At 42.3% G+C, this 20,829-nt stretch overlaps 1 protein-coding gene across 3 annotated transcripts in view; it reads left to right on the top strand.

Moving 5' to 3' along the window:
* Nucleotides 1-20,829, top strand: part of MAPRE2 (microtubule associated protein RP/EB family member 2) — a 100,308-nt gene that overhangs the window by 31,196 nt on the left and 48,283 nt on the right. The window contains exon 1 of one of the 3 annotated variants that reach the window (XM_051770058.1): nucleotides 10,502-10,728. The exons of 1 other annotated variant lie outside the window; for it this stretch is intronic. In XM_051770058.1, the coding sequence (XP_051626018.1) occupies nucleotides 10,610-10,728 (119 nt within the window). In that variant the 5' untranslated portion in view covers nucleotides 10,502-10,609. Of the gene's footprint in view, nucleotides 1-10,501; nucleotides 10,729-20,829 lie in introns of those variants that run through there. One more of the 3 variants, XM_051770077.1, reaches the window with a different exon arrangement.

Genomic DNA, 20,829 nt, shown 5'->3' on the forward strand with positions numbered 1-20,829 from the left:
ACATCAGAGGTTTTCAGGTCTTGAGACCTAGTAATTTGTTGTCCTTGATACACTTGCAGTCGTGTTAATTCAGGGCTTGCACTCAAACCCAAATGTTGTAATCATCTGTAGCATCTTGCATGTTTGTTCCTACCTGAGCCTGGAGCAGGCACAGAAACAGGCATGTGGTGGGAGGTGCTTACGGGTGGGCAAAGTCGACAGCAGCTGGCTTGGGCCTTAAAAGCTTCAGCTGGAGGTCTGCCATCCAAGTGTGTACAGCTGCCACCCCTGTTAAAGTTCCTCTCTGAGTGATTAGACAGGCCAGGTACATGTCATGGTTACCGTTTACGGTGGGTGAATGTTTTTAAGCATCAGTTTCCAGTCTCTATCAGTACCTGTTCCTCACAGAAGGAAGCTGGCCATGCCCCCATACTTCAGACTTATGCAATGGCTTCCATTAGAGCTTCATCCTCTTACAAAAGGCCTGGATTTGGCACACCACTAATGACCCGAGCGGGATGCATGGGATAAACGCCTTCTGAACAGCACTAGAGGAAACACCATTACATCATGTTGTAGGTTTTCAAACAAATAACTAACTCTCATCCTGCGTCTGTATAAAAGAACAATATTGACTGTGCTTAAGTATTTTCAGACTTGATCTGATTTCATAGCTCGGATCTTTTTTTGTGTAATGTAAGAGGCTTCACGTAATCACTCTTTTAAATCTACAGCTTATGTTTGACAAGTGGGTCATTGGTTAATGGAAGCAAGTAAATCCAGCTGTTTATCTTTTCAGTAATATCATGCACCTTTTGTACGCTCTGGTCTGCTCAGAATGGAGATGTGTACATTTTTAATGGCCCTTCCTCTATTTTAGAGGAGAGGCATGAACTTTATATTATATTTCATCTGTTCCCTACATTTAAAAAAAATTAAGTCACAATATTAATTCAGCTGGTATCCCACCTGATCCACACACTTGTGGCAGCAATTTTGTTACCATTAATTTAGTTACTACGTGTGATTTTTTTTTTTTTTTTAAAGTTGTAATTTGACTTCCTAAGGAAAATTAACAGTTGTACATTGATGAAAGTTTTCTTGCTTCTTTATATTTCCTACCCAAGCACCCAGTATTTCTGTGTGTTGCTCTTAACAGTTGCACTTTCCACTGAAGCAAACAAGCAGTAACTTTCTCCCAGCTACCTTTAACTCTTAACAATGAGGCAAAGACTTTTTCGGCTACTTTGAAATTTCAGGCTTTCAGAAAGGGCTATGTAAGCCTTCTGTAGGGTCTTAGTATCTAAATAAAGCACTCCAGCACTAGGTTAATAAAGTGCTCAAAGTATTAATGGAAACTTGGTCTAATAGGTCAAGCTCCAAAAGTCCTCTCGGGGAATGCCTGTCAGCAAGATAAGTTTCTTGACACAGTTTGCAAGTATTCTTTTTTTAATTCATACTACTAATAAAAGTGTAACATGGTTAAAGCTGTCTGTGAAAATTATTCTTCCTCTTTGTAAAGCCTTAGGGTAAATGCTAAGATGATAATGAACATTGACTTGCCAATGGAAAAAGTCTGTTTTCCATCAATAAGTGAAGAAACTAAAACTTTCAGATCAGTAGGGGTATTGTGTTAAGTAGCAAACATTATACTCATAGAACAGTTTCTTGCTCCCAAATGCTCTACTATTTACCAATAGAAAGTATTACTTACAACTGTGTTACAGGTCTAAATCCTTAACAGCAAGTGAAAAAGCATGTGTGTTAGAAATTCTCAGAAAGTAAAAAGCAGACTGCCTCAGATGCTTGCATTTGGCCTGGAAGGAGCCTGAAATATCTAAAAGCAAGTCTATTTGAATGGTAAGACAAATTTCTGTTTGAAAATCTTGTGCGTAATATGTACATTTGCTCTAGCTCAAAGAGGAGGCACATCTTGATTTCTCTGTGAGCTAGTGATCACAAGCAAATCCTCACAACCTAGTTTTTCAGAGGTGCTGAGGTGCCTCAGGGATTTCAGCTCTTTAGTGTGTTAATGGCAGCAATGTGTCACACGAGGTTTGTGAATTCCGGCTGTTATGCAGCCCTTAAATACAGGTGTCGCTTCTTGGGATGGCTGCGTGTGAATGTGCATGCACCTTAGCAGGCAAGTACTGCAGCCCATTCCTCTCGGCCCGGATGAAATGAGGCGTAATTAGCTAATGACAGTATGTTAGCTGGACAGTAAGTGTGCCGGGGACTTGGCTGAGGGAAGGAAACCAATTTGACCCAGGTTCTCTGCAGGTGGCTGAGGAAGGAAAGTGGAAATTGCCCAAACCCACAAAGGATTATGCCCGACAAAGGAAGAGTGGGAAAGAATAGGAGAAAGAACAATGGGAAAACCTCAGGTGTGGAAGAAATCCTGAGATTAAAAAGGAGGAGGCATTCACTTAGTTGTAGCAAGGGAGAAAAGGGATTGGATTGGGTTAGCTGCAGAGCTGGAAGTACTGCAAGAATCAGAAAGCAACCCATGGAAGAAAGGATGGGAACTTACCATAGTGGTGTTGAGAATGGAGCTCGCACAGACTTGTGACAGTAAGTGTTTTGAGGAAGCTGGTCAGCAGGGCCTGTTTCTGTGCTTGTAAAATGAGGAAAGCTGACAGAAAGTAGTTTCTGTAAAAGGCTATGAATGTCCCAGATAAATGCAGTTATCAAGAGAGGGGAAGGTGGCACACAAACAAAAAAAGCACACCACTTTCTGTGTAACTTCTTGGCATTCACTAATTTGATGGGCATGTGAGACTCATTGGCCCTGAAAGATGATGATTTGTAGCACACTGTAAGGTCCTGAGGAAACTGTGTGGAGTATTTTGCAGCAAGGCAAGGTTTTTGGGCTGGGGTTTGCAATCACAGAAATACTCACACACTACTGAATGACTTGGCAGTGTGATTTTGATCCTGGTCAGGCATGAATGCACTCTGTATTTCTTTCACATTAGCTAGAGCATGTAATACTGTTTATGTTGGCTTTTTTGCTGGATGTGGGAGGACAGACACCTAATTAACAGTTTCCTGGGACTAAGTAACCCCTTCAAATCCTGGTTTGTAGTGATTCAGTCCTTTCTGTTAGCTGGTTGAAACATTTTTGATCCAGTAATAGGTATCAAAAAAATTTAATTGACCATCTGCTGGAATCATAACTTTCTTGTACCAGCCTTCTCCCTTCCTCTTTAGCAGTGGTGAGCATCTTGGACAGATCAGACAGGTTAGTAAGTGTTAGTAAGTGTAATGTTCCTTGTTATGGGTTATAAACCCTGTGCAAGCTTCATGTATTTGGTATCTGTAATGCTGACATTAGACAAGGTGCAACACTATGTTGGACAGATCTTAGCCAATAATTGTTCCAAAGCATTTTTTCCTCAAACATTTAAACTCCTCCTTGTGTTATATACAGGTATCAGATAGTCATGTAGAGCATTAACTTACTTGGATAATGTGCAAATAAAATGGCTATCAGCTTCACACCACCTGTTGTATAATAGGAACAGAGAATCATTGATCCCAGGAGCCATTATTAAGAATTCTTGAGTTCTCAGTGTGTAATAACAACGCCAAGTTTCAGCAGGGTAATGTAACATGTTCAAAGTCGTTGTCTACCAGTAAAGGTATCACTTTAGTATGGGATACGGCCATACCAGTTTTTCATGTTAGAAACTTCTGCCCTTCATAAAGTGTGGCAAAGCTGCTCCTTTGTCCTCCTCCATGCCCCAGTCTTGCTTTTATGAAATATATCAATAGACTGAAAAACTTTCAAAGGGTATTGCTGATATTTTCCACGTAGAACAGAGAGAAGGAACATCAGAAAGGGTAGATTGTCCACTCCCACCTGATTTTGTCACCTTTCTGCCTTTTTTGGGACACCCTCTTTAGTCCCAAGAAAGCCAAAGGTTCCTCAACAGTTGAAAATACATAAAGAAATGCTAGACTTACTCTCTCACATTCCCAAATCCTTCCAGACTTTTACATTTATAATTTGTTTTGTTGAAGACATGAATATCTGAAGCTCTGACTTTTTACCAGTGGTATTTTTCCATACTGTAGTGTATGGAAACATGAAAATCCTAAATACCTCTTTTCTAGAACACTGATCTCACTTTCATTTAATTAAGATTTTGTCATTCTCTGAAAAAGTCCAGGAATCCAGATTGCCTGAACATTTTTAATGTTTTTATTTTGGCTTTCCACAGTCTTTACACCTGAACTCTGACAAAGCTCTGACAAGCCCAGAAAACTAGTTAACTCCTCGGTGCAAATGGAAGCAGCAATGGTACATCTAGAACAGCTCCCACCAAAGAATTCCATGTAAATGCACATGAATGAGCAATGAGTCAGTCTCCTGTCTCAATTGCTTTCAATCAGTATTAAAGGCAGATTGAGACATAGGAGTCCTTATTCTAAGCATTTATTGATCACAACCTCTATTTTTAGATGAGAGCAGCTCCCTGAGGTGTGTCTGAAACTCTGCTATAGCCCAGTGGGTTTCACTGAACACAAATATAAGAGACACTATAGAGTTCCAAATGTTGAGTTGGTCTGGAGTTAACAGAACAAAAAATTTCTTCACTTTGGAACCGTCCGTCACTGAAGTATTTCCTGCTCTCACTGGAGCTTTTTGTTATGTAGAAAATGCTGGATAAAAATATTTTGGCTATTCGGTGTGAACTTCTGATGTTTTAAGTAAGGAGTCCTTTGATGTGTACTGAAGAGTGCTTCTTTCTAAATAGGAATTTGGAGAGTTTATTCCTTGAAGCAGCTGGATTTAGCTAATTGGATTTAATAAATGTCCACTAAACCTATTTATTAACTTTATTCTAAGAATTAATATTAGAAGTATATAACTAGTCTTAAAATACCTGTTATTCAAGGGTTTCACAGGAAATCCTGTTCCTGTGAACATAAAAATCCTTGTTTTGTAGACAGACTCTTGAATTAATCCTCTGATTTCTATTTAATTTCTACATTAAGGTTTATATTAAAGGTAACTATGGCCTTTTTAAAGGAAAATACCCAGTCTGGCTCTTGAAGATGTCTCTCTTAAGCGATCAATTCATACACCAATGGTCAGATCAGATTTGCAGCTTATAAGACTAAATTTTCAAGAATACTTAGCTGACAAAGACTCTTAAGATTTGTTTTACTCTTCCTCACAGGCACAGAACACTTCTTAAAATGTTAAATGTGACCTCTGAAATATAAATATGTCTCTATATTTAAAAATAGACTTGAATTACCTCATAGGGATATGGTCCATGCACATTGTGTAATTGGGACAGCCCTTTCTTTTTTTTTTTCTTCTCTTTATCTATCTCTCTCCAGGGAAGGCAAATAATCAAGACTTTGCTTAAAGTGGCAACACTAGAATCCCCAAGGGTGGGAAGCTCATTCTTTGTCTACAGGATGTCTGGAGTGATAAGTAGCTGTTTTAATACAACTCATGCAGTGTTTCTTTGTCCTGACAGAATTATCATTTGCTGTTTGGTATGGCGAGTTCAAATGCAACGCACCCTGAAATTTAAGGCAAAGAATGAGGTAACGGGATGAAGGTGGGAGAACTCCTTCAGTGCTGTGTAAACGAAGAAAATCTATAAACTTGCGGTTTCAAATTTTCACTTGAAGTGATTTTACACCACAGTGGGAGTTTTCCTTTGGGCTGATCAGTGCTGTTGACAGTATGTCAGTGAGTTCTGTGTAACCCAGGTCAGCTTGCAGTTTATCATGCACCATATCATGTCTGATATATATTCACTGTGTTAGTAACACTGCTGTTGATGATTCCTTTTTAGATGTTTCTGTGCAATATGTTATCACTAATTTAGGCTGGTGCAAGCTAGTGCTCTGTATTAGGCATTCAGTTGCAGATACATCATTTGTACTTCCCACAGATAACGTGCAAATCTGGATCTCCTTAGTCTTCTGTTCTTAATCTACTAGATGCAACTTAAGAAATTAGGCTGATTCCGATGCAGCCTAATTAAGTATACTCATGGTTATACACATCTTACTGAATCTACTCATGCTAGGAATAAATTATGTCTGTGTACCTTAATTGGGACTTCCTTTAAAAACCAAGATGTTCCCAAGACTTAACAGAGTAACTTTTAGCTCTTCCAAAACTTTCTTCCTAATTTGCTTTATTCAGTTATTTTCAAATCTAAACACTGTTGGCCAACTCCTTGAGGAGGGAGAGCATATTTCTGCATAGGTGTCTGATTAAACACAGGCTTCAGTGCTAGAAGTAACCAATTTTACTCTACAGTGTCTAAACCTGGGGCTTTAGAGAATTCTGTTAATCTTCATCCTGATAAAGGAAGACTATGAGAATAGTTAAATTAGAAAAGCATACTACGTCGCTCAGGACTACTTGTTGTTGCTCAGGACTACTTGTTGCTCAAGATAACTTGTTATCTTCTAACTGTTTTCTGAAATCTGATTTTCTTTTTTTTTTTTTCCCAGTGGAAAAACTATACTTGTGACAGGAGTGTTCATGAAACTCTTCAGAAAAGTGATGTACATGACCCAAAATAATTATACTTGCATGGTGTTTGGGCTGTAATCTGAGAACAGTGCAAGGAATATCACAAGCTTGAACCTGAACTGAGATGTCAGAGATGAGGAATGCTCCTTGCCACTCTAGGGTTAGATGTGTTTTTTCCTTAATCTATTTCCCTAATGCTCCCACCACCCCACAGTTATTCAAGCAGTGGGGAATTTCTGCAATCATTAATTGCATTTATGGTTTGGCTATGTAACACACAATACTCCCTAAAACCGTGGGTTTTTTTAATCTTCTCACAAATATACCAGCAGAAGTCTCTAGCATGGCCATCACCTCTGTTTTCGAGGCTGTACATTGATTGCTTCTTATCAGCCTAATATAAAATTCTGGCTTGAGCATGTCTGAGGTCTTTCTAATGCTGCATTTTGGGCTTTTAAAGGATTTCACTCTCAGGCATCCTAAATTATGCTGCATGGCCTTTCTACTGCAGTAAGTGAAGTTTAGAGCAAATAAGGAGAGAGGACCTGAAAACGAAAGCTCTGAGGAGTAAGGAGCAACCAGATCTTGGAGAATGATGGCTAGGTCTGCTTTAGTACTTGCTAGTGTTTGCTCTACCTTGTTCACCCCAGCAAAAATCGGAGTACTGGAATGCAAGTGCTGAGGTAGAGAGTGCTTTTTGCATCAGCACACTTGCTGTGTGGCTAATGTTGCATGGGAGCGGGTGGCCCCGAGAGGATGCAACATCTCCATCCGTGGAGATTTTTCAGATTTGGATAGATTAATCATGTCCCGAAACGTGACCCGATCTTGTGTTGATGATGATCCTGCTCTGAGTGGGAAATAGGAATGGATGACCTCCATAGGTCCCTTCCAGCCATTGCATCTGTGGTTCTCAGTGCTGAAGATCTGTTACATCAGGTTTTGTAATCCACTCTTAGGCATTAATTGCTTTCCTGGCTCTTTGCTTAGTGTGTATATCTCTTGTGAGTACTAGATTTCGATACTTTCAACATACCATAGTTGGGGCTCTTTAATCAACACCATGCTGACCTTTTATTCTTCAGGTTGCTTCTCTGTTTGTATGCCTACTGCATGTAAAAATCTACAAAGGCAGCACAGATGCACAGACACCTAATAACAGCAACAGATTTCCTATTTCTTGCAGGACCTCTTAGCTCAGAATAATGAAAGTGGGAAGGAAATCCTGGTGGCTTCCAGCACTTAAAGATAAGAGTGGTACTTGTGGGCCACAGAGTGCCCAGAAACAGAGACAGAGGCAGTAGAGTAGAAGGAGTGCCATGCATATGGAATCCATGTTGCACCCTCTGCCCCCCAGCCTGTGCTAGATCAACCAAAGCAGCATGTGCTTTCTGAAAACCAGCACCAAACTGCTTTGGTTGAGGCCTGGCTCAGCCTCTATAGAGGTAAGGTATTCTGTTTAGGCAGTGTGTATTTTCTGACCTTGAATCATAATGCAGAGGCAAGAAGGGGTCTGAAGTGAGGTTGCCATGTTCTCCTCACCTGCACTTCTCTTCTATAGCTTTGTCGGTACATGTTTTAAACAGTTTTGGAGACTTCCATAAAGAAGCTTCTGTTCTTTGCCACTGATGAAGAAGTAAAAATATTTTTACAAGTTAGGGTTGAAGAGTGTTTTACTGCTCACTGCCTAGCAGAGCAGGTAGTGTTATGTCTGGCAGATAAAGACCTGCTATAGATTATTTTGATATTCTGTCACCATGTAGCATTTCTGGCTTCTCCATGTTCTTGGGTGTTACTAAGACACTGGTCTTTTTAGCAGAATGTATTTTGTTGCTTGTTTAGAAAAAGACTCAAAGGTAGCTTCCTCCAGTTGCCAGAGGAATGGAACACTTTTCAATAAAGTGTACTGACTGCGAATGTCCATGGATTGCTTGCTGAAAGAGAAATCTGAGTATATTTGAAAACCTGGCAGAAAGAATAAATAAGACCTTCTGTCTTGGTGTTCAGAGGACAAGTGACAAATTGGCAGGCTAACTTGAATTTTGTTAGAGATTGCTCTGTGTGTGTGTGTGTTAATGTATATGTCTGATGTAAATCTAAGTAGTTTCTCAACAGTCCAAGAACTCTGCAGTTGGTGTTCAGTTATTGATTGTATTTACCTTACTCTGTGAATGCAGAGTCTATGTCATGAACATTATCATGTAAACTAAGTTTTCAGTAAAGTGTCATTTCAGTCTGAAAGGGTAAAGATTAGTTAAAATGTCATTAAATCTTTTTTTTTGCAGGAAAAAATCTAAGTATAAACATAATCAAACTCATACTTCAGAACATCTGAGTTAAAATATCATCATGTGTCTCTGGGAACGTATTAGAAATACTCACATTGCTCTTTTTGTTTGACCTGCCACCTTAAAACTCATTTTAAAAGAGAGTTGGATTTGGGGCCATGTATTTTTTAAGATGTTGATAAATTGGCCCAAACATTTTGCATCTAACAGCCCTGAGGTCATACGAAGCTGTTAAGAGACTGTGCATATAGTCACTCTTGTTCGTTTTTGTTTAGAGAAAACAATTTGTAAATAGTTGGATAGTTTGTTTTTCTAATGTGGTAAATGTGTGAGTTTTGATCCACTATTGGGATGTGAAGGTAGGTTTGGCCACAGTGAAGTTCAGATCTGCTCCTGGGGATGACCAGAATTGCTCTGTGGTTAATGTCAAACTTTGAAGGGCATTGCTATTTATGCAAGGAGAGATATGCAGAAATCATAGAGCTATGCGGAGGGAAATGGAGCAAGGAGGATAAAAAACTGTTTTAGATGAAGGGGAGGAAGAGATGAGAGTTGTGTGAATGGTGGTGCTAGCAGTGCCAGAAGTTCAGTGCTGCTGCCTTGGCAGGTTTTTTCCCTTCTTGTTTCTGATCCAAGCAATATTTTGAAGGATGTGCCATCAAATGTTTTTTCTGTGTAAGCCGAAGAGAAGGAGAATGCTGGAAATGTGCAGTGCAGCTTGACAGGTGGTGTACCGTGCTCTCCAGTGAAGCCATAAGCAGGAATACAGAGCTTGGTAACTCGGGCATCCTGGTGCTTGGGGTGGAAATGCAGGCAGAGTAGCAGACGCAGGAACTAGGAAAAAAATAGCATAATTAACTTAGAACCTTCTTAGGCTTTTTTGTTATTAGGAGTCCATGACTTTTGACATCCTTGTATTCTCATGTCAGTATTTATGTACTTTCGTTAATAAAGGGTTCACCATATGAAACACAAAATCTACTCTATGATTCTTTAAGCTGCAGCCAGGGTAGGCGAGCTTTGCGCAGTGGGGATGTCCATAACCCGGAGCACACCAGCACCGAGGGAAGACGCTGGGGAAAGCTGGGCGGTGTTCCCTGCTGCGGCTGGGCGGCGTGTAACCAAGCAGCCCGCTGTGGGGGCTCCTTCAAAAGGAGGAGCTTGAGCCCCAAATAGCTCCTTGGTGTGGCGAAAAGGCGGATGATGCGGAGGTACCGGGGGACGGAGGGTGATGAAGAGGCGTCGGGCTTTGAGGTCTCGGCTGGTCTCGTAGAACCAGGGCCACAGCGCGGCTGCCCTTGTCCCGGGTGGCACTGGGCAGGGGGACGGCGCGGTCCCTGCAGGGGAAAGGCTGTGTTTCCGTGCCGCCCACGGGCGCAGGGACACGTGGGAGGCGGCGGGATCGCCGTGCGGGCACGGGGAACGCGTGGGGGGTGCCCCGGGCGCTTTGTCTGTGCCTGCCCCGAGAAGGGGCCGCCGAACAGCTCGGGCTGGTCCCCCGCGGGGGACGGCGGAGCCCCCGCACGCCCGGGGCGAGCGGCTCTTTGTGTGGGGGCGCGGGGCGGGGCGGGCGCCCCTTCCCTTCCTTCCCCGCTCCCTCCCTTCCTCGCCCGCTGCCGTCCCCGGGCGCAGCGCGGCGCCGGCCGGTTGCCATGGCGAGGGGCGGTCACGTGTGGCGGCGGCGGCGGGGCTGACGCGGGCGGGGCGGGGCTGACGCGGGCGGAGCGGGGCGGGCGGGCGGCGAGAGAGTCGCGGCTGCCGCCACCTTCCGCACACCAGCAGCAGCAGCGGCAGCAGCAGCGCGGGGCTCTGCGGAGCGGCGGGAGCGCCAATGCCCGGACCGACCCAAGCCCTGTCCCCAAATGGCGAGAACAACAACGACATCATTCAGGATAACGGGACCATCATCCCCTTCAGGAAGCACACGGTGCGGGGGGAGCGCTCCTACAGGTACGGCGGGGGGGCTGCGGCGGCGCGGGGGGGAGGTTGCATAAGGAGGGCGGGCTGCAGCCCCCTCCTCTCGCCCCGGCCCCGCATTGTCCGGCTGGAGAGCGTTCGGTGCACAGGCGGGATGTCTGCGGGGGCTCGCCGCGCCCGGGCGGAAGAAAGGCGGTTAAATACGATAATAAAAAAAAAAAAAAAAAAAAAGAGGAGGGGGGGATAAAATAAAAAGGAAGGAAAGAACGCACCCCGCGCAGGCAGCCAGCTCCCCCTGGAAAAGAGTCGCAGCACCTCGCTGCGGATCTCGGAGGGAGGCGGCGCCGTGCGGGAGGCGGCGGCCGCGGATGGCGGGGCGCGGGCAGCCCCTGCCCGGCCCGGGGACCCGCACCGGCACCGGGACTGCCCCCCGCACGGCGCTGCGGGGGTGACACCGCTCCCCGCGCGCCGGGGCGGCGGTGACAGTCCCCCCGGTGCCTGCGCGGGGGAGGGCGGCTCCATCCCCGCCCCCCGCTCCCCGCCAGCCCCATTTTGTGTTTATTTATCGTTCCTCGTTTTGGGGGGGACGCACGTCTTTTGTTGCAGTTGTAGGCATTTTTGATGAATCGCTTGGCATGCGTTGCTGGCAGCGCTTTTGCATGAACATCTCTGACAATATGTTCCGGCAGATAAGCTCATTAAAATTGTTTGCATTGTTTGATAAGGGTCGTGGCGCAGCCCGGAACGCAACTGGTTTGATGTGCTCCTTGTTGCCGACTCGAAGGGTGATAATACGGCCCGTAGCTCCCCTTATGTCAATATACAGTTATTTTAAATGCTGCCTGGATGACAGCAAGCAGTGCCTCTGCAGAGAACACGCCCCTTAAAGCTGATTTTCAAGCAACAGGAAATGATGCTGCTCTCAAATATCTGACTAAAGTGGCGAGTTGTATGCTCGATTAGATGAAAACAAACGTGGATGACATGGCTTGTTTGTCTGAAGAAAATCACAGTATTTTTCTTCTGCTAAGGAGTAACGGAGCTGCTACCGGTGTAGCTGACCATTAATAACCTTAACAGTGAATCTCATTGTTGATCGCACTCTGACGCGTGATCTCGAAGTGTGCCGGCGATCCCAGTGTGTGGCTTGTTTGAATTGCCCAAAATTTAGTCCATCTCACTCTAAATCTGCTGATACTTTGTGCAGTGGAGCCCCAATGCACACACTTAGCACGAAGTAGCAAATTTGCTTTTGTAAGGACCTATTTCTACTTGCAGAAAGCCTGGAGCTCTCACTTCCTATATGTAAATTTCAGCTGAGTAGTACAAGATTCCGTTTTAGAGGAAAGCTGGTGCACCTAAGCAGAAATATGAAATATATTTGAAATACCGTGCATCTGTGTTTAGTTATTCTGACATGTCATAGGTGCTACTGATTGCTGTCTCACTTCTTCAGAGGGGTTCTTTGGAAAACCTCTGTTGAATCAGGTTCTCCATTTTTCTTTTGGAATAGGTTTGTATGTATTTTTCTGCAGCCATCAACAAGTCAGTTTTCTTGTCCTTCTGCATTTCATATCAGACATTGAATTATGTCTAGAAAGACCATTTTGCAAGGCTGCTGTGTTAAGCACCTGATGATAGAAATAACTGTATCGTTTGCCCAATTTTTTGAAAATTGTGAAGTTATTCTGCATCTGAATAGCCTTTAATCCAGAGTAGTACCCCTTAGTCTTCTAGGGATTTGAATCCGTTTGTATTCCTCTCTAGAGCAATATAAAGGAATACAGAACTCTTAATGCTAATGTTGCGTGTTACTTTTGGGCAGTAAATAAGTAATCCAGTTCGATATATTCCAGAAATAAACCTTTAATGCTCAAATAAAAATTTCCACTGGGGAATTCTATTTAGGTTCTTTTTTTCTTATGGAAACTTAGCCTGATCTGCACAGTCATGGCATCCATATCTGTTGATTTCTCACTTTCTCCAAGGGACAGAATGATACTCAACTTGCTCTCATTTCTAACTTTAAGTACTTTAGGAAGTAAATGGCAAGCATAACAGAAGGGAAATGTTAAAGAAAATATGTGAAACCTGCTGTGAAACTTCTCCTTGGTATTGAAAAAAATGGCTTTTAACTTCCATGGAAACCTTGACTAGTTAGGTGAGTTTGGTGCTTGTCCAGTTTGAGCTGCAGCAGGAGCTCAGTAAGTATAACAGATGAATACCATCAGTAAAGTGCCTACAACCACGCTGGACTGTCAGTGCAATTGCTGACTTCAAAGCAGCCTTACTGAGCAGCTTGTACGACCTTACCATATGACACATCAAGTTGTTATGCCTCTGACTGTTGGGCTGGCTTGTTCTATGTGCATCTAGGAATATGAAATAAATATGTCATTAAACACACCCTGGAGCTTGACATCAGATCAGCAGTTACTTGTACAAAGCTAGAAGTACGTACTTTGCTCGTAAAACACTTGTGCGTACTGCAGCTTTGCTCTTAACCTCCATCTCCCATGTGTATACAAGTTCAGTATTTGCCTTTAAGTCCTTCTCTCCTGTAATATCAGAAATGCATTCTCATTTTACAACTTCTAACGTGTTCTGTTTCATAGATGTTTTAAAACAAAAGTAGTCTTTATTGATCAGAAAATTTGTGTTTATCAGGTTGGATATTCTCAGACCTAAAAAAAAGCTTTGCTATTTCTAATACCAGGTCTTACCAAAGATTTAATATGCAACTCCTGAATCAGACATAAAAACAACTGCAGTTTATAACTTTTTACAGACTGAGAGGCTGACATGGAAGGAGATGCCATAAGTTATCCACTGAATTGAGGATGCAGCAGGGAATTGAACCTATACCACAAGTCCTAACTGTATGCTCCATATGCAAAGCCACAAATAGTTTTTCCAAGTCTTCCAAAGGACATATTATATTGTGCAGACTGAGACATACGGGCCCAAGGTGTTAAGTTTCTCATCCAGCTTTACTTAGGTGGTAAATGGAAACCAGGCACTTGGGCATAAAATATAGTCACAGGATGATGTTACACCTTTTAGAGTTAATAACTGTAATCAATCTGTATTGCTCTAGTAAAATGCTGTTTCATGTCCTCCAGACTGAGTTTAAAATTTTTTTGGTACTGAAGCATCTTTTTGTTGGCCCAGAATAGATTTGGGGTAATTTCTGAGAATGGCACTACATTTAATTATAGTTTTGCTTCTGTGTTCAAAGAAGTCTGAAAAAATTTAATGAGAAACCAAATCAAACGCTGTGTGGAGAATTTTTTTTAAAATAGGGTATGTTTGCAGTACTTTTATTGCCAGAATCTGGGCATTTTGTGTGGTAGATCAACTCATCATATTTTTAAAAGCTAACTGTACAAAAAGTTTGAATACTTCCAGGTTTGAATGATATACCTAACCCACCCTAGTTCTAAAGGGGAAAACTGTTGTACCCTCCTTTGTAGGAGACCGTGCTTAACTTTTGGTTTATCTGTGTGTGTTGCTAGAAAAACGCTTTTCTGGTCCTTCATCCCTGGCTATATTTAGTTTTATACCCAGAACTTGCACGAAGTGGAAGGAGGGGGGCCCAACTTCCTGATTGTTTTTCTTCAAATCACTAAACTGAAAGGAAAGAGTATTTTTATTGTAGTTTTTATCTATGAACGTGTACCTCTCTAAAGTTATGTTTTAAATATCTGGTTTTCCTAAGTGTTGTCTTCCTTCTAGAAGTCATTGTGTAAGCTGTCAATGAGCGATGGTGCTCTGCATAATAATGAAAGCAGGACAGAAGTGGCGATTTCCTCACCCACTGCTGAAATAAACTGTGGGGTGTTACAGAGCGTATCTGGCTGCCTTTTACAGCAGTATGAGCTGATAACTTCCATGCTGAAAGTGGAGATTTACGTTATAGCAAAATCTGTTTTGGTCTTTGCCTTCCCACCTCCCAGTGAATTGCCGGATGCAGGCTGGCCCTGGGCAGCAGAGAGCATCCTTCCCTCCGCAGGACCTGCCCCTGTCTCTGGTGGCTCTGTGCCTTCCACACGTGTGGCTTTACTCAGGGTTCAAAGGGAGACCTACAGCTATGCCTTACTGTGGGCAGAAGGCATAAGTCAGACCCTTTTGAAGGGTCTTCTAAAATTATGTTCCATTGAATATGGTAAGCAGGTAGTTCCACTGAAGTAAAAAAGACCATTTGTGTTGATAAAATTAATATAATAATGCACAAACTTGCTGAGAACTGGGAGACAATACACAGTAAAAGCAAGGAGCTATCTTCTTGCTTAGTAGTACAGACAGGTGTGACTTCTGAAACTGTAAATGCTAGTCAAAGCAAATGCTACTATTATTAATATATATTAATAACTGAATCATTATTTTCAGAGGCATTTGCTGTTCACCTAACAGCTTTGTTGCAGATTATGAGAATTTTGCACTAGATTTCACTGAAAGGAGGTCTATAATAAATGTTTAAAAAAGCCCCCAGCAACAAACCAACATAAATCACACTCCATAAATTTGGCTTGAGCTTTTCTAAAAGTGGTATTTTTGTGATAACCCCCTTGTCTGTCAAGCGTCTGGATTGCAACTAGCTAACGGGCAGAAGACTGTCCTGATGACTTAGAGCCAGCAGCTACTAGCCAGCATTAAAAGGGACCATGCAGAAATCTTTCCTTGGTTCCTGTGAGCTTAGGTACCCACTTATTTTCTCTTCTTTCACTTTCATAAAGCTGTCTTCCTATCACTGCCACTGCTGCTCTTCTTTAATCTTGTTTTCTGATTAGGGAGTACTCTGCCTAGAGAGAGCTGTTTTGGTGAGTATCTTCTGCTGGGTCTAGCTCTCAAAAGGCACAGGGTGAAACTGAAGATAACAGGGAGTCACATGTGAGTGCATATAAACGTGTCCGAGGGTTATGAGGATGACTCTGCTCAATACTGCATCAGTAGTTTGAAACCTAGATAATCCCTACCTACGTTATTGGGCTACCTCTCTTGACGTGGATTTGATCTTCCTTGAAGAAATTATCCTCACAGTGTTTTGGGTGTTGGGGGTATTTGTTTAAATCAGGAGCTGAGAGGCAGATAACTTTATGGGATTTCAGGAGAGGGGAACAAAACAGCACTCCACAGACAGCCCAGTTTGCGTAAGGAAATGGAGGTGATTTTCAGACAGCGCTATCTTCTCAGATGCACCCAAGCACTCTCACCAAAGAGTTCTGAGAACACATAATCTGCACCCAGCCTCCATGGGTTTCAGAAACATCCTGTAGGTGGGAGGCTGCATTCTGGTTTTTGGTGTGTGATGTGGTTTTTTTAAACTACCTTGTTGAGCTGCATAGCAAAAGCAATGTGTTTCTGGCATATTAACAAAAAAGGAGCAAGTTTCAGATATTTGAGAACTGAACCTGATGCTGTCACTTTTAGAAACAGACAGTTTGACTTCTGCCTCGTGTCTTCAATCTAGTGTCCCTGGAAAACAGGCACTGAAAACTATGCTGCATTGTAAAAGAAAGGTGATATGGAGGTGGGGCAAGAGATCCTGATTAAAGCTATTTCTTTGGCTAGTTCAAGGGAGGTGCAACACCCTCATGACAGTCAGGCTGGACCACAGCATACCTGGACTAACCTTGAGATATAAAACTTGTTTTGGGAGACAGTAAGAAAAAAAAAAGTGTGGTAGGTCTGCATTTCAAGCCTTGGCCCTTGAATGAGTGACTCTTCAAAAATATCTTCAGAGGTCTTGTGTTTTGGTGGGGAGGTTAGTTTAATTTGACAGTCTCTTCTCCTTCCTCATGTCCAAAACTAAGTATAGCAAAGGCTTGGTAAGGAAGAAGATAAATCGTGTGCCAGCTTTTCATTTTGGAGATGAAACTTTCAGCCTTTGTTTGATAATTGAAAACGAGTGGTCTCACCACATCTGTTCTCAATCATGCAAACCACTGAGTGGGATGGCACGAAGGCTGTAGTGCGGAATAAGCGTTGTGGTGCTGGTGGTGGTGGCGGCGGCGGCGGCAGCAAGACTCACACTGCACCAGGACAGTGTTTGGATACTTGCATCCTTGCATCCTCCTCGCTCCCTGAATCCTGGCCTCCAGCTAGCAGCTGGTCGCTCACTTCCAGCATCAGTGCTAGGGAACGTAAATGGAAAACATCCGTGTTTCTTCTGTGGATGGCGTTAGCTGTGACTGCGTAGCTGTTTGGATCTTGCTCAGACCTCTGCTGCCTGACTCACCGATTAAGCATCTTTTTCATATTGTTTCATTATAATTAGGTGGGAGGGGAAGTGGAATATCAACTATAAGAGTTTACTAAGCATGTATTTAACTGTTGGGATTTTAAAAGCTGTGTTTGGGGGGGTTTTTTAACACAATTTTACTGTCTTCACGCTATCAAATATTTAATTCAAAATGAAAATATTTCCTATGATATTTTGACAGAAATTTATCTAGTTTTCTGGTGGTATACTAAGTTATTAAATATTTTGTAGAGAGAGCTCTGTATACTGAAAGCACAGCCATTAAATATCTTAGCTTAACCACTCTGAAATAATTTGTTTCCCGTAGAGCCTCATGCTTAGTGAAGGGTGCTTTTGTGTTAAATCTGGGTTTTTGCTATGCTATCCAAACAGGAAGCGTAAACATTCATCAGTGAGTTGAGACTTAAGGATGTAGCTTCCTTAGGAAATCCTGCAACTGTGCCAGATCATTCTGCCTGGAGAGAAATACACCATGCAGGTTGTGCTGTTGATCTTCTGGCCTTGCGTGTGACCACCTTGTATTGTTTCAGAGGTTTAATTTTCAATATTATGTTTCTTGGCTACTTTGGAACCCTGAGAGCTAGTTAGCAAAATCTGTGGACTTCAGTTTTATCTTTTAAGAGCAACTCAAGTGAATTTTCCTTCCTGACAGTATGGGTCCTTAGTACCATACAGATTTCCTACCCAAGCAGCTGTAATTATTCAGAGATGCACATGAATGCAAATTCTTGCCTGTCACTCTGGAATGTGGTGTTGATGCTTGGAAGGGCTTGCTGGCAGTATGCATTAAACAATTTTGGAGGAATGAAAATTCATTTTAGGCAAATTTTACATGGTTGTTATGCCTCGCTTCTTAAGGTTAATCTCTGTGGAGCTAGTCCAGTAATATCATGAATAGGAAGCACTAAAATATTTGCAGTAGAATACTCATTTGTTTTACTTATGGATTCAGTGTTACACAAATCATAGCTTGTTAAAATAACTATAGAATCTATGAGTAATTGTTTGTATGGAAGTGGAATACATAGCACAGTGATATGAAAGTCCTGCAGGAGTTTGCGTATACAGAAAGACCATGGTGTGTAGGAGTGCTGAGAACATGAAGGCAGTGGTAAATGGTTGAATAGAAGTGATACATTTTCCCAAAAGGACAGAATTCATATGTAATTTAGCCATTTTATTGGAAACCTTGGTATGCAGAATAGTGTTAGTTGTATTTTATTGAATTATTGTTTGCGGTCCATATCACTCCTTGCCCATATTAATGTTTCAAAGTTACATATGATGTAGGTTCTGAATCAGGGTCTGAAAACACTGTTTTCAGTAAACACATTCATGTCGTGCCAGTTGTCAGATTCAAAGAGGCATAAAGAATGTTTTCTTTTTTTTTTTTTTTTCATTTAATATATCTCCTATGAAGACAGGCTGATAGAGCTGGGATTATTCAGCCTAGAGAAAAGAAGTCTCCAGGGAACCCTTAGAGAAGCCTTCCAATACCTAAAGGTGACTGACAAGGGAGCTGGAGAGGGACTTTTTACAAGGACATGTAGTGACATGGCAAAGGGCAATTGCTTCAAACTGAGAGTAGGTTTAGATTAGATATTAGGAAGAAATTCTTTACTATAGGGGTGGTGAGGCACTGGAACAGGTTGCCTAGAGAAGTTGTGGATGCCCTATCCCTGGAAGAGTTCACAGTGAGGCTGGATGGGGCTTTGAGCAGCCTGGTCTAGTGGGAGGTGTCCCTGCCTATGGGAGGGGGTTTGTAACTAGATGATCTTTAAGGACCCTTCCAACCCAAACTGTTTTATTATTCAGTATGTTTCTACCTGCAGAAGTTTGGCTCTCTAATATACCTTTGTGTATATACATACACATCTTTGGTCCCCAAGTGTGAAATGAGTTACACAGCAGTGGGGGTGCTCTAGAACTACCTTGTCTCTCAAGCAGCTCTATTTTTAATATGGTGAGGTGTTTTTTTCCACTACCACGTTAAGCACACCCTCCCAATGCCCCTCCCCCTCCCTCCCTGCAATTGTTCCTGAAGTGCTATACAGTGTGGATCTGGTGGTGCTGGTGAACAAGATGAACATGAGTCAGCAGTGTGCTCTTGCAGGGAAGAAGGCCAAGCCCATGCTGGGCTGCATTGGCAGGCATGAAGCCAACAGCTCCGGGGAAGTGATTCTTCCCCTCTGGTGCTTCTGAGACCACATCTCACATACTGTGTCTGAATTTGGCTTTTCCAGTTTGAGAAAGACAGTGTCATACCAAAATGAGTGTGATGGAGGGACACCAGGATGATCAGGGGGCTGGAACGTGTGAGCTGTGTTTATTCAGCCTGGAGAAGAGACAGCTCAGGAGAGGGGAAGAGCTCACTGCAGTCTTTAGCTGTCTCATGGGAGGCTGGGTTTAAAGAAGATGGAGTCAAGTTCTTTGAGATGCATGGGCAGAGGATGAGAGGCAATGGCAGCAGCTGCAACAGTAGAAATTACTTTATATATTGGGAGAAACGTTTTCACAGAAGGGATGGTCAAACACTGGAAGATGTTACTCAGAGGAGCTGTGGAATATCTGTCCTTGGAGGCACTCAAAACTCAGATAGATGGGATCACTGGTAGCCCTCTCTTGCTGACTCTGCAGTGAATGGGAGGTTGGAGCAGATCTCTCTGGAGTTCCCTGCCTACCTGAGTCACTTTATGATCCCATTCTGTAACTCTTAATAGGCATAAACAGCTCATGACTTAAAAATAAAGTAATGAAATCGCATGCTTTAAAAGTGAAAGGAATATCATCTGGCAACAAATTCCATACTGCCATAAAGGTGAAATCATCCTTGTCATCAAAGATTTCAAATGGAAAAGAAAAATGTGTGTTTTCAGTTTCGGTTTGACATCATCAATTTCAACTGTTTTCTAGTTTAATTCTTGCAAAAGCTATACTGCTGCTGCTGCAGAAGTGTATTGGTTACTTCATATTGCATTCTCTAAATCACTGGGAGCAACTTCTGCAATTTAGTACCCTGAGATGACCAAAAGTTTGCAGAGATACAGCAGGGCAAAGGGATAGTTTTGCTATGTCATAAAATTAATTATTTACATTGCAAGTAAAGATTATGTTTTGAAGTTAATAGCTGATAAATTGCTCCCTCTGCTTTTAAGGAATTGTATATTTTTTCATGCAGAATTTTCTTTATTGATAAACTTAATCTGCAAAATTTTTAATTGTGAGCACAGTTCTTAAACTGTGTCAGATGTCTGCTTAGTTTGACATGCTTTTACAGGGAGTGGTACAAAACTGTCTTGTTGCATGGCCTGCAGCAACACTGAGAGGATTGAAGAAACTAAATATTCACATTGCAGCACAGATTACCTTCTTAACTACATTTATATGTAGTTGAAGGCAATTCAAGCAATAAACTTTTTTTCCCTTGTTTATTGTAGGAGTTGAACTTGGTAATGTCACCGTTTGCCAGCTGGAAGCAATAGACTTTAGGAATTGACCTCAAGATATTCTATGAAAGGAGACCAAACCCTATTAAACAGTACATTTATGCTTCTCTTAGCTTAAGGTTCCAGACTTTACTGGGACTTGTAGATAAAGATTGTTGTAACTAATTCTGTTTTTACAATCACAGTTGCATCAAAGCAGTAGGCACCATCTAAAGAACCTGGAAAACAGAGGTTTGGGGATTTCCCCCTTTAGATAGGCAGAAGATGTTAAAATCTGATGGAAAATGCCGACTTCACAGACCTTCAAAGACCAACGTGGCTGAAAAAATACGTTTTGGGGAAACTTAACTTGATGCCGGTAGCCTCAGCAATTGTGTTGGTAGTGCAACAATACTAAATCAGTCTGTGGTTACTGGCACACAGCAA

The sequence above is a fragment of the Manacus candei genome, unplaced genomic scaffold, assembly GCF_025592945.1.
Source record: "Manacus candei isolate 608988 ecotype Guabito, Panama unplaced genomic scaffold, ASM2559294v1 h1tg000008l, whole genome shotgun sequence".
Classification (NCBI taxonomy): Eukaryota; Metazoa; Chordata; class Aves; order Passeriformes; family Pipridae; genus Manacus; species Manacus candei.